The sequence below is a fragment of the Cyrtonyx montezumae genome, unplaced genomic scaffold (assembly GCF_038088225.1).
Source record: "Cyrtonyx montezumae isolate F1298 unplaced genomic scaffold, pur_monq_1.0 scaffold_10, whole genome shotgun sequence".
NCBI lineage: Eukaryota > Metazoa > Chordata > Aves > Galliformes > Odontophoridae > Cyrtonyx > Cyrtonyx montezumae.
In genome coordinates, this window is record NW_027071826.1 from 48,757,267 (window position 1) to 48,771,765 (window position 14,499).

Below are 14,499 nucleotides of genomic sequence, written 5' to 3' on the forward strand. Positions count from 1 at the left end.
TTCCCAGTGGAGAAAGGAATCTTAAATATTTCCCAAAAAAGTATTTTCATGAAAGGGGTTCCCTCTGATCATCGGATGAATTGCAAGAGCTGCATTTCAGGGCAGTAGGGGATAGTAGGGAGTACTTGTTTGATTTTTCCTTTGTTGTTACACGTTTCACTGTGCAGATCTCATCAAATGTTCCTTTATTTTTCTTTTTCCTTTTTTTTCCTGTGAAGTACAAAACATTTGTGGTGAGACTGCTCAGCATTTCTTCTGATCTGGCCTGCAAGGCCTTTACAGTAACTCATATTTTTTTATGACTGAGCCAATCACAGAACAAATTCAGTGCTACAGTAAACCACACAGCTAGTTGTTTTTTTTTAAATGAAGCCATCTTTAAACCTGTATTCTGCAACAGAAAATAATTACAATTCAGGGCAGCATCAAAGAGGTCAGGATGTATTTAATTGAAACATTTTTAAAAGCTGCCAACTTTCTAAGAAATGAATTGCCATACATGTTTTCCTAGGGGAAATTATTAAATTAATGAAAAAGCTATAATATGACTGGTAGCACTTACTATCACAATAAATGAGCATCACAGAGTCAGTTTTTATTCAGGATTAGAGATTGAATGGGGACAGGCTGATATGTATAGACAGTTTCCACCTAAGGTAGTTCTTTGAAGGAAACTTCTTCATTTTAATGTTGAACATCATGCACCTAGTCCTAGACATGTCTGCTCAGTGGCTTGGCTGAATGCAGGAAAGCAGATCTACATATGTCTGTGATATGGAAGTTCACATACTTTTTTCTGCTACATACCACACTAGTTCCTTTTTGCCTGTACACAGATGACTGGATCAGCTTTTTGGCCCACTTCCCACAATAAAACAGGCTAAAGCCGATGTCTGCAGAAAAGAAATGTCAAATGCTTTTATAAGACTTACTATTCATTAGTATTATGTAATAATTTCTGAATAACCAAGAGAGAAAATGAAAGGAACCCACGTGAATACTGAATTTTTATAAGAGATTAAAAAAAAAAATAGCAGATGTCATTCTTTAGAAATTCTTATGGCAGCTGAACCAGCATGTTTGCTTTGTGTGTGTGTGTGTGGAATTACCATACTGGTGACTCAATTTCATGCAAATACTTTATTACATTTTCAACCTGGTTCAGCCGTAGCAATTCCTTATTATATCACATCACCCTTGCAGAAATGTAGATCAGAATTCCTTTCACATTCTGAAGCACAGAATCCTGCTTGGGAAAGGCCAGGAGCTGAACAGCAGAATCCTGGCAAGCTGGAACCAATATGAATGAGGAGAGCCGAGGAAGGAAGCTGATACAGCTCTTGATTATCCCAAGGAAAATATGTTGCCCTGCACACGTAATTCAAATGCCTTCAGAAAGTGAAATGAAGGACAACTCTTCCACTCTGCTACTTCACAGAACATCTGGAATAATTATGGAGACTTGCGTAGCTGAAGAGAAAGGTATAGCAATATAGTTCTTACATTTCTAAACACATTACCTATTTGGCTGCCACGAGTGTTGGAATTAGCACGCAGGAATCCTGCCGTATGTTTGGCCCACAGGCCAGGCTAACTGATCTAATTTTAATTTAGCTGTTGGCTACCAAGAGCCTGGAGGCCACAGGAGTATGCATTTCTTGTCCAGCTCCGTACTAACTCAGCTAGCCTCAGATAGCACCAACACATCTGGGCAGCAGCTCATGCTGAGGTAAAGACATGTGCCCTTTGCATTCATATATCACAGACAGATTCCCAGCTACAGCACGTAATAGCCCCAGCTTACCCACTTTCTACCCCGTGTACGTGGTTGTTGGTGTAGAAGTGATGCCAGTCATCAATAAAAACACACGTGGGAATTTACTCTGGGTGAATTTTTAATGCAATAAAAACCATGTCCTTTTCCACTTTACTCACTGATATTTCATCGGCTTTGATGGAAACAGGGCATGATTATAAAGATTAGAATTATTCTAAACAACAGGACTAACTTGAACTCTTCTTAGAAAGAAGTGTTATACTTTGATGGTTGCATAGGCTACATAGTCCTCGGTTGTTTGTGTATTACTAGTACCACTGAAGTCATAGCTTGTATGCACTTTTTACTCTCAGAAAATGTCAAAAGCATGTTTATTTCTGACCGAATTAAGCTTATTGCTATGTCATAATTGTAAAAGCTGCTATGTTAAGATCTTATTTTAGAAGTTAGCTTCCATTTGAATGCTAATGAGTGCACATCCCCCATATTTTCTATAGATTTGCTTCCTCAAAATTTGACATCTGCATTACACTTAATGCACAGGTAACCATTTCAGGTATAATCATAAAAGAGATGAGGCTGGGCTCCTGCTTAAGGGACAGTAAGGAAAGGACACACTTGTTTTCTTGCACCTAATGCATTCATAGCGAAAACGTTACTGGAGAGCATAGTGATCACAGTCATTTTGAGGACACTTCATATCCACCTGAAGCAATTCTAGGATCTTCAGTATGAGTTTTCACTTCAGAATAACTCAGTGCATTTCATTTAGTGCATTTCTAACTTCTCTGGTTTGGGGATTGAAATAAAAACACAGAAAGGGAATGAAGTGTTTATGCCATCTTACCAGGTTTCACAGGTAGCAGTTGATATCTCTTTCTGATCTCCACAGGTTATAACAGATCCACCATTCTCCAGCTTTGCCAGTCCTGCATTTTTCCTAATGACCACGAAATTGAATATTTGGTTTTTTGTTGGTTTTTATTTTCCCCACAGATTTTGCCATTTTCTATAATCTGATGTTTAATTTTCTGTGTGTGTGCCTTTGAGGCTTATTTGAAACTACCTCTTGCAGTTTAATTTTTCTTGCATGAAGGAAAGTGTATGTTTTATACAGTTAGGCTGAGGGTTAGTGTTACAGAGCTGGAGGGGGTTCTGCATTGCAATGACAGGAAGCTAAAACTCAAGAAGTGTATATAATAATAATAATAATTTAATCTTTAATAATTTAATCAGTCAATAACCTCGTAACTGAGCCCTGTGTAAGTTTTTATGGTGGAAGTAGTTACTAGGAAGATTTGTATATTGGCACAGTATTTCTGTGCACGCCGTTTCCTTCGTCGTATTATTTTTCAGAGGAGTAGCTCCAGGACAGACGTGGTAAAGTACCCAAACTTGACGAGGCCCAAATGTTTGGCTTCTGGCTTTTCATTTATTGTAAATTGACTTGTATCCTGGAAAGGCATACAGGCCGATCGGTGCTCTGCACTCAGTTCCAAGGGAGAATGCAACTTCATTGAAGCCAATAAATATTTTCTTTGTTACAGTTCCAACTTCATGGGGAAAATACAGGACTGCTAAACCCGCAACAGTTTATGTTTATCTTCAGGAGTAATTGTAACTGATTTGTATCCAAGATTTGAGGCCCACACAATACCGCATTTGCCTTTAAGAAATAATTTGAGAAGCTCAGTTCTCTCACAGTGCTCTCTGGTTGTCTACAAGTGTTCGTACAGGTAGACGCAGAGTGTTACACAGCTAACCTCTCCAGCACATACAATGATTTATTATTATGTTTGGTATGGAGATTAACAATTTGATGAGTTTTTTCTGGCTAAGAGACGAGTTTTTCTCCCACCTTAAGTTTTGTGCTTTGAAATTTGATTTAAAAACGAATTATTTTATCAATTAATCTAAAGCATTTGCATGCAGCGAGGTGTTTTCTCATATTTTAGTAGGATATTTTACACTCCTGTGTCTGCCAAGCAGTGTTGGCTAATAATCCATACTGATAACCGCGTTCTAGTGGCTACTTTTAAGTGTCTCCTTTGTCTGGCTTGCAGAATTTCACAGAAGTGGGCGTGTTCATTCAATCCCAAAGAGGTGTCAATATGGGGTGCTGCAGCTCAGCAGCTCCGCACACTTTGATGTCAGTTGTCACCTGCTATGTTGTTCCACTCACACTGCTGGTACGTGTGCTTTCTTTGATCCTTCCTATTTCATCTCTCTCAACGTTACCCACAGCACTTGGCATTAACAAATTGTTCAGACTGGTGAAAAATACCTTTTTAACCTCATGGGTGTTTCTTCTTGGAGCGACCATATACGTATCTTCAGATCCAGAGTACTCAGACTCTGGACAATTCCTTCTGTGACCACAGCCTCTCTGGGGCTGTCACTAACTCTGCAGCTACACCACTGTGCTCCTTTTCTTTGCAGCATTTTGCACCTGTATATCTGATGAAGAGCATTTCATAAAACCCTCACACTGTCAGTCCTTTGTCCTCTAAAGTTCTTATTTTTCGTTTTACAGCAGACACGTTCTGTTTCAGGAGTTGCTGATCAGCTTAGCATCTGTGTTCTCCCTGGTTAGAGGCATTATTGCCTTGCTTCTTTGATACCAAGAGCACTGAGATTTGATCTTGCTATCTGTGCTGTGACACAAAAGCATGGAAATGATTATGTTGTAGCATTTTTGATGATATTGAGTCTACAGTATTTCACCTTCGTTTGCATTTTGGGCAGCACCCCGAAGTGGCATGAACTGCAGATGTAGGCAGTTTGTAGAGTATTACAGGACATTGTATCCTGAAAAGATGCTACACCACCGCTGGGTTCTGCTGGAGCTGTAGGTTTTATAGGCTGTTTTGGAAAGGGAGCCATTCATCGCTGCTTCAGTGGTTAGATTTATAAATGGACTAATTTTCATACCTGCCATAAATAATAATAATAAAAAATCACGTTGTTAATCACAAGTGCTGTTAGCTTTGAAAACAAAACCAAGTAGCAGTAAGAGAAATGGGGGGATCCAGTTTGGAGTCTAGAAGCGATGATGGAAAAGCTATTCACTTGGGAATTTTAGTGCGTGTCTTGTATGTGCCAGGATCCCCTCGGTGCGCCTGCCTCGGAGCACTTTTGTTTTCCTCTTTTCGCTCGACGCGCCTTCTTCTGAGAGCTATTCCCGGACGGGCAGCGTGGGACCCCCTTCCTTTCCTCGGCGGCGCCGCTTGAGCTCGGCCCCGCTCAGCGGCGCAGGGGCCGCGCCCCGTGGCAGCGCCGCGCTACTACAGCTCCCGTGGTGCGGCGCGGCGCGGGGCGGGGCGCGGGCGGCGGAAGGGCGCCGCTGGCTGGCGGGCGGGCGGCGGCCGCTCTATCCGGGCCTTTGGCGCTTCCCTTCCTTTCGCGCCGGCGGCCGCTGCGAGGCGGCGGGTCCATGTGCGCACGGCGCGGCGCGGCCCCGGCCCCTGCCCCCCGCCTCCCGCCGCCATGGACCCCAACACCATCATCGAGGCCCTGCGGGGCACGATGGACCCGGCGCTTCGGGAAGCCGCCGAGCGTCAGCTCAACGAGGTGAGGGGGAGCCGCGGGGCCTGGGCCGGAAGGGGCGCGGGGAGGGCGGCGGGGTCGGGCCGGAGCGGAGGGGGCCTGCGGGGCCGGGAGCGGCGCGGGGAGCGGCTGGAGGGGGCCGGGCCGGGCCGCACGCACCCCGCCGTACTCGGCCCTGCCCGCCTGCCCCCCGCACGGGCTGCCGGGCCCCGCCTGGTGCCGAGCGCCGGGCCGCGGCCGCCCCGCACGTGGCTGCGGTGCTCGGGCCGGGCGGGGCTCGGAGGCGGCGGAGGGGCCGACTCCATTGTGATTCTGCTCGGCCGGGGCCGGCTCGCGGCCTCGGGCTGCCCGAGAGCGGAAGCCGGCTTTCTCCGTTCGGAAGGCCGGGAGGGGAGCGCCGAATTCACTCGGTGGGAGAGGGGATTCTCCCGTCCTTCGGGCTCCGGCCCGGCAGCGTGGCCGAGCTGGGTGTGTTGAATGGGTGTAGCAGCAACACGTGCCCGGGAGACGTGGAGAGAGAGAAAGAGAGACGATGGGGCTCCGGCCCAGCCCTGTCATCTGCTCGCACCGCGTGCCTCTGTGCCGCGGCCTAACAGCTGGCGGGCCCTGCCTCCACAGGCCTGAGGAGACGGCTGCTTTCTTGTTTCACTTCACCTGGTAGGTGAACGCTTCTCCTTATTGATGAAGCCCAACCCTCGCGGTTCCCACACAGTCTTGATGAAAAGGTGCTCTGGTGGTTGGCGTGGAGGGGAAGGAGGCAGAGAGGTGAGGGGTGAGCCCACGTGGCAGCTCCCGTGGTGCCCTGAGCTAGGCCTTCCCACGCACGCTTTTCTTTGTCACCCTGAAGCGGACCTCAGGCCTGCCTCGGTGTGTCCAGCACAGCCCCTGTGCAGTCAGCTTCAGTCAAACCGGCCCAGGCATTCTGCTGGCAGCAGGGGAACCTCCAAAAACTGGAAGTACAACTTGTCAGTGCTATGAGAGGTGTAACTACAGCGAACTGCTGGAAGACGTTCAATAAGCAAATGCTAGACACGTCTGAAATCCATAGCTCTAACACCACACTCTGATTAGGCTTGTGTTAAGTAAGTTGGCTATCTCCCTCCGTACGTTTCTGTAAAAAAAATATATTCTCAGTGGTTTTTATTTAAGCTGTAAGTAAAAATAATGCAGCTGCTTATAAATGCAACAACATACGTGGACTCTTAATCTGACTCCGGTATGCAAAGTTTTTATTCTGTGTGTGTCAATATCTATATATAGTAACTTACTTCAAATCTATTCCAGCTATTTTCTGCAGGTACTGAGTTGCTGAACGTGCAGGAAATTGCGTTCTCTGCCAGTCGGGTTCTTCAGCAAATGGCTAACTGTTACGTGAGGGGTTGTGCTCACCATCTGCTGGCTTCTGCTCCCATTTCTGAATCAAAACATGGCCTGTCATGCACTACACCAGTATTAAACTGGTATGAAACCCAAATACGTGTGCCCTTTCAAAAGCACCAGACATCACTGAACCCTTGACTAAGAATTCTCTATTTGAAATGCAGGCTCGCTGATCTTTCACACTCCATTTGTGATAAAAAAAATGAAAAACAGCAAAAACAACTACACCCTAAATCTGCAAATGTTGGTAAAAACATGTAATTGTATTCACATTCGTGGCCTTGTTTTTACACGGAGTTACTGAAATCAGTTATGCGTTTGCTTGCAGGACACTGCTCTGAATTTAAATGTTAGAGCAGTTGTGTTCTCAGTTAATATTTGAGTACAAGTATGTCTTTTCTGCTGAGGTGAAATCCTACAGCAGTGAATGCTCTTCTTGCAGGTGGCTAGGGACAGAGGAACACTTTTGTAACTTGTCTATTAATTGTCCTTGGTTGACCTTTTCTCTTGTCTCCTTATTTTTCCTGAAGTGTCTCTGTTGAGCTGAGGGCACTTTCTAGTAGGATGATCTTTTACCTTATCAGAAGAGAATGAGCTTCAGCCAGTAACTGATATTTCTAATTAATCAAGAGTTAAATATCCGGATCTGTCTGCATCATACCCTATCAAGCGAGAGTTTCCACTGACTTGAGAAAGGGGCTGAGATGTGTGATTGTTGATTTGGCTAGACCTTACTGTTTTTCCTTTGACCTTGGCTAAGTCATGAGTTCTTCTATTCTTTCATTACGTTGTCTTGTGTTATATTACCCGTGCTTTAAGTACAGTGAGGTTTTTGAGTTGAGATATGCTAAATGCAAGCAGCTCGGGGTTCTCCATCTCTTTGGTTTTACTTTCATTAATTAGATAAGTTAAAGAGAATGATACTGCTAGTGCTTGTGTCCAATGTGTGACTTCCAGCTAATGGTACGCTGTGAGATGTTCACGTGTCTCTGTGCTGTCTTTCAGAGGAGACAGAGTTTTACAAGGCCTTAGAACCAGACTCTTCCAGTAAGCTACTGGAAAGCAGCAGGAGGACTTCATTTCCTTTCGAAGCAGTCTTTGTACTGTGTGTATAAAGTGTTTCCAAGAAGCGATGATGAAAATAGATATTTTTAACTATGCACTCATGAACTGACCCCCTGAAAATTATGCACGCTGCTGTTTCATTTCTTAATATCAACGTATTTATAAAGGTGCTGTTGTTAGATAATATTCTCCTTGCAGATTTCTCCTCTGCAGTTTAGCAGAATTGATCATGTAACCTTACCATATGTTTTGCATTTGAGATGACCCCAGTGTGCATGAGCTGCTTTTCAGAAGAGCTATCCAACTTCTCTGCCTGAGAAATTTTATCTTATTTTTTAAAAGAAGAGACAACCCCAGTAACTCAGTGCTTTGTATGCCGAAGCTTAACAGGATTTTAAGGAAAAATTTACCCTGTTGCTTCATTGAAAATAGCCTTTCAGGAGTTGTATTTACCCTTTTTCATGTTCTAATACAAATGATAGTAAAGAAAATGCTTGAGCTTGTGAACGAGTCATGGTAGCATGCGGTGGCTTTAACAAAGAGTGGTGCGACCTCGTGTAGTGTCTTTCATTGCCTGCCCAGTAGTTCCAAATGCCAGAGGAATGGATTGATGAACTAAAATGATTGGACTCTATTGGAACTTTGCAGTGAAGGGGAAAAATCAAGTTCCTTGCTACATATGCTTCACTCAGCGATTTCCAAATAGTGGCGTGCTGTGTTTTAGAATGCTTTGGAGTAGGTATTTTGTAATGGTGCTTTCACTTCTTTTATTTTTATTTACTTTGGAGGTATAACATGGTCTTAATTTATGACACCCACAGCTATATGCTGTAGTGCATCTAAGACCAGGAACAGAGCACAAGTTTCCTGACTCTGTCTGATTCCCGAATCATAGGTATTTGTTTGAACTTCTTAGCATGACATTTTTATGAAAGTACACAATTATTCTCTCCTATTTCTGTTTCCTCTTTTTTTCCATTTGTACTGATGTGTGCTGGATGAGAGGTGTTTTGTGAGGGAGTGGTTTTAGGTTGTGTATGCAGAGGCTTGTCCAGCACCAGAAATCCCCTTGGGGGCAGTGAGGAATCAAGGGAGTGTTGCTGTCACTAGGAAGCAGTTGGATGCTTGAATCATGCTGACTAGCACAAGGCACAATCCGAGCAGCTGAGGGTGATTTGCCCCTTACTCCTCAAGGCTTAGCAAATGGTCACTGTGTGTGCTTAGCTAACTTTTACCAAGAGCACGTATCCTTTTTCCTTTGAATGGAAGAGTAAATAGGTCTCAGAGCTTGCAGACGGCATTCTGATGAAATGAGCATCAAATACATTTCCCAGATTTGGTATGCACGTGTGTGTTTTTAGTGGACCTTAAACTTCATTTACATATGCCTTACAGCTGCATAAGGTGATAAAACCAGCTTGCAAAAACCTGAGGTCAGAATGACTTCCACACCTGCTGAGTTCTTAAAAAAGGATTGAAAGAGTGCTACAGAGGAGTTTGCTGATTCAGCGTGGCCTTACAGTTCCTGACCTTACCTTTCTATAAAAAAGCCAAGCTGTTTCGTCTCCCTGTCATATCTGTGTGTTTGCCTAGTGCTGTTACAGGCTAGATAAAAAAAAAACTGCACTCTTCAGAATTGGAACTGAGGAAATGTATTTAAATTGTGTTTTTTAGCTCTCTTAAAAATAAATTATAGCTTTTATTTAAATGTACTGATTTGAATAATTGTATTAATACAACCTATAGTTCTAGTTCAGAAATGTATATTTTATTACCATTCTGATCTGCTTTTTTACTGACAGCTGAGGAGGTGCTTCACAGAATGACAGAATTGTAAGGATTGGAAGGGGCCTCAGGAGATCGTCATCAAGCACAACTCCTGTTAAAGCAGGTTTCACACGGCATGTTGCGCAGGAAAACATCCAGGCAGGTTTTGAATATCTCCATAGAAAGAGTCACTGCAGCAGCCTCTCTGGGCAGCCCATTCCAGTGCTCCGCAACCTGCATAGTAGAGTTTATCTTTGTGTTCAGGTGAAACTTCTGTGTGCCAGTTGGTGCCCATTGCCCCTTGTTCTGTTGTCAGGCACCACTGAAAAGAGCCTGGCCCCATCCTGACTCCCGCACTGCGGATGTTTATAAGCATTGGTAAGATCCCCTCTCAGCCTTCTCTCCTCCAGGCTGAACAGCCCCAGCTCTCTCAGCCTTTCCTCACAAGGGGGATGCTCCAAGCCCCTCAGCATCTTTGCGGCCCTCTGCTGGACTCCCTGTTGGAGATCCCCATCTTTCCTGAACTGGGGAGCCCAGAGTGGTACACAGCACTCCAGCTGCACCCCCACTAGGGCAGAGTAGAGGGGGAGGATCACCACCCTCAGTCTGATGGTCCCACTCTTTGTAATGCACCTCTGGATATCACTGTCCTTGGCCATCAGGGCACACTGCTGCTCATGGCCACCTGTTGCCCACAAGGACACCCAAGTCCTTCTCTGCAAAGCTCCTCTCCAGCCCCTAACCTGTACTGATGCACACAGTTGTCGTTCTCCAGGTGTAGGACTCTGACTCTGCAGATGCAGTTGACATCTCAGAAGAATGTATGGAGACCCTTTCACCTGTGATGAATTAAGCTTGTTGTTTTTAATCAGTTAATGTTGTGCATGCTTTGTAAGATATAAATAATAGTGCTATTACAGAAGAATGTCTTCAGTGGATATCATTAGTGGGAAGAAGTGCCTTTGTGTATCATAACGAACTGTCGGTAGTTCTTTGTGCCATCATCTGGTTTCTTTGTACTTGATATATGTTTCAGATTGAGGCTGGCATGACACCTCATAAGAAAATTGTTTTAGCACATGGCGAGCAAACCAGCTTGGCTAGGAAAAATCTGCAGAGAAAGATGAACAAAGATTGTATGTTCTGGAATGCTGATATTAACAGACAGTGGTGCAACGTTTGTGGTCCGATAGAGCACATTCCTCAGCCAGTGAGGCTGCATAGCAGAGATTGCTCTTGGGAAAAGTCCCCAGATTCTTTGGCTCTTAGACAACAGAAAGTCATAGCAGTGACATGGCACGTCGGAAGATTAGTAACGGGAAAGGACTTGAGATGATTTTTTTTTTTTAATGCTGACTTGCATGTTGGGAAATAGAGTTTGTGACACAAACTTTTTTTTTTTTGCAATTAGCATAGTTCTCTTAATTTCGTATTTATAAAAGTAAAGGGTGCTTGTAAGCAAGGAGCACAACAATAAGGGTTTTATCTGTGTCAAACTTCAGTCAGAACTTGTTTCCATTTTCCACGCTGTTGGTGCATACGGAAGAGGCCGTTGTGGAGTGGCAGCCTTAGTTGTGTTCTGGAGCCTTGGAAGGTCTCTGTAGACCAATGCTAATTGTCAGTGCTGGTTGTTGGCTTTTTGTTTGGTTGGTTTTTTAGCAGTGGTGTCAGTGAAGGCGTACACCATGTCCTGAAGGCCAGCCATCTCTGCAGTATAAAAATACTAAAGATTAAAATAGCTGAAATGCGTGTGTTCAGTATTCTTAGTGCTGTAAATAGAAAATAGGCACCTATGCAACGATTCTCAAATTAAGTTCATTTGTTTTATCTGAATGCCAAGGCTGAATGTTCTTCTTAATAGTAAAGCAAAGCAAGGGAGCTAGTGAGGAGTTCTGTAGAAGCTGAGCTTTTATTTGCCCACTCAGTATCTACATCCTTTCATGTAGCTGTGCTTCACGTTTCAGCCTCTCTAGAAACATGTTCATTTTGGTGGGGTGGGAAAGTTTATTATGAAGAGATGGGAAATCCTTCATATATAATGTGTTCTGTGCGTGAATTCTGCTCTAACTGAATGAATTAATAGGATGTTTCAAGTGAAAAGTTATTTTGTATGCCAGCTGTATTAAAGTCACCAATTATTTCCAGCTCAAACCTGTGCTTTGACAGTAAAACTGATGGAGAAGCACGTCCCTATGATTGGTGGTGTGTGGTGACTGAAATATAAGGAAGATTTCTGTAAGATTTTGGGAGACACAGGTAGTGTTACGTGTGCTGGTCCTATCATCTTAAATTCTTTGATAGTTCAGAGGATGCAGTGAAAATGAACGAGTGGTGAGGCAGTGGCACAGGCTACCCGGGGAAGTGGAGTCACCATCAAGAGCCATGCAGGTGTGGCATGGAGGGATGTGGATAGTGGACATGGTGGGGATGGGCTGGCATTGGTCTAGGTGATCTTACAGGTAGTCTTTTCCAACCTTAATGGTTCTGGGAAACTATACTTTTTTATTTATATATTGAAATATCTTTTATAGTAGCTTTACTTCTGTCTAAAGTTACCATTTATCACAAGAAAATGAAAGGAATACTTGGTTTTCAGTATTCTAGGTTTAAATAGTTCCCAAATTCTGAACATGAAATGCATTAAAGAATTTTCAATATTAAAAAGGCAGTGAAATTTATCCTTCTTACTGTAGAAAAACTTCAGTTTTTACTTTAAGTTTGTTTTGTGCTGCCTGTAATACAACCTTACGTGTAGGTATAAATTAAATGTTACTGAAACTGCAGTCTTTTTCAACATGTTCTTAATGCATTGAGTTACAGGAGTACTCCCATTGACAAATTAGGGGTACAGTGCAGTTCAGTGCTGAATTAGTGTTAGAGAAGTGTCTGTTAATGTCACTTAAGAAAAAGGAGCTGAATAGTCCTGGAATTGTAGTAGAAATTGTTACAAGTAAATTTTGCTTCAAAATATTTGACAGTATACTTGACAATTGAAAACAAATAGCTTTTTTTTTTTTTTAATGTGAAAGTATATTTGCTTCATGAGAATGTCAGGGATGTCAGAGGGAATCGGGCCAGAAAGATGCACGCTCATGTCGGTGTGCCTTCCTCCCAAGTGCATCAAGGCACCCTGCACAAATAAGCAATTACAGTTGGACCTGATGCAAGTGTCGCTGCTGTGGGCTTTCCAAAATCTGTAGATTTTACACTTTAGTATCTTGGGGTAAGTCTTCAGTCAAATAAATTCTTCATTTAAAATCAGAATAAAGTATTAGAGGGGATGAAGCAAGCTACACAAATCCAATTCTTGTGCAAGTACGTGTGTTGCTGTCACGTCCCTTTTTATCTTGCTTACACTAGGACATTTAGGAGATGTTTTATTGGGAAAATTAAGGTCAGAGACAAGAACCTGGTGTGGTATGAGTAAGCCGGGCAGCATCACCTGCTTAGGAGGAACACTGTCATTTCTGTTTGTGAGCTCTTAGTTCTACTAAAGGAACAGAAAGATAGTTCATAATTATCTTTTTTCCTTATGATGTTCATTTGCTCTGCTGCAAATGAGACATTCTTTTGTTTCTTTGTTTTGTTTTTATAAATGGGTATTGTAATTCTAATGCTTTACAAAGAACTGTTTTGTTTGCTTTTTGCGTAGGGAGTAAAAGCTCAGTAAAGAGTAGGTAAGAGTTTGCTTTCTGAGTTTAACAGTTAACTGTAGTTAAATCTGTACAGTTGTCTTTGATAGAGTTCTAAAGAGTGCACAAACCAAAGTTGTCATGTTAGTGAAGGTAAAGCACGTGCAGCTCCAGACCATTGACTCGTGAACTTGAAGGAAGTGATGTTTTCAGTTAAGGATAGCTAATTTTTTAAGGATAGAATTTGACTCCATGGAGTTCTCTGTAGTGCTGATGTGCTGTTGAGGGGTTGCACTCACAGTCGCTGCAGCAAAGCAGTGGTGGTCACTTGAAGCCATTCTTATCAACATGGCAGAGTATGACTTGGACATGCTTGGTAAGGCTGGGCGTGGTTTTAGCAAGGCAGTTGCTGTCTGTTGAGAAGATGGTAAAATGAATTCATACCTTGTTAAGTCACTTGAAAATTGGATATTCAGTGATTTTTTCCAGTACTATACAAGGCTGATTCCTGAAGCCTATTTAACGGTTTCTTCAACTCTGTTACCTGAAATGGCAGGACTTTTCCTCTACGTGCTATCTTCAGAGTGCAATGAGCATGACATTTTGGAATGCTTTGTTTTGCTTGCTAACTGTGAAACTGGGTTGTTGGTATTCCATTGATAGCATTACATCATTATAAAAAGGTTGTGAGAGCAAACAGGAGTGCTCCAGAATGAAAACTTAAAACGATGACAGTGCTATGATTTTAACTTTTTTTTTGTGTGTTTTACAGGCTCATAAGTCAGTGAACTTTGTTTCAACTTTGCTTCAGATCACTATGTCCGAGCAACTGGATTTACCAGTGAGACAGGCAGGCAAGTTTTCAAATCCTTATGCGTTGTTTCTGCTGTAATGGTGTGCCAACACAGCTACACGTGCAGATACCGTTGAGGAATTCTAATGGTTTTAATTTCAAATACCTAAAAGTTGGGAGTCATCAGAATTATGGTCATTGTAAACTGCACCTGGCACCGTACACTAGATCAGGTGGGGAAGAAAAAGAGAAGGTGGCTGACTTTTCAGCAATTGCTCCCCTTTATCTTTGGGAAACCGGAGTAGTGCTAGTATGCTTGGCCTGGGCCACTGATTTTTTCCTTTCACTGGTATGCTAATGTTTCTGGACATTATAAGCATAAGAAAACAAATCATGTCCTTTGGAACTCAATAATTTGCACAAGTCATCGGTATAATTCAATTTTGAGTATTGACAGCTCCAATTATCACTTTAAAGCTACTATTATTACTTGGGAAGTGTTTCTGATACAATGATTCAGTGGGCTTAAACAGCTCAGG

At 43.0% G+C, this 14,499-nt stretch overlaps 1 protein-coding gene across 1 annotated transcript in view; it reads left to right on the forward strand.

The window, feature by feature from the left end:
• The first annotated feature begins 5,164 nt into the window (after positions 1–5,164).
• The window catches only part of IPO7 (importin 7), a 33,509-nt gene continuing 24,174 nt past the window's right edge, over positions 5,165–14,499 (forward strand). Inside the window, exons 1-2 of the mRNA XM_065755316.1 lie at positions 5,165–5,347; positions 13,940–14,021. Coding sequence (XP_065611388.1) covers positions 5,264–5,347; positions 13,940–14,021 — 166 coding nt within the window. The 5' untranslated portion in view covers positions 5,165–5,263. The remainder of the gene's footprint in view (positions 5,348–13,939; positions 14,022–14,499) is intronic.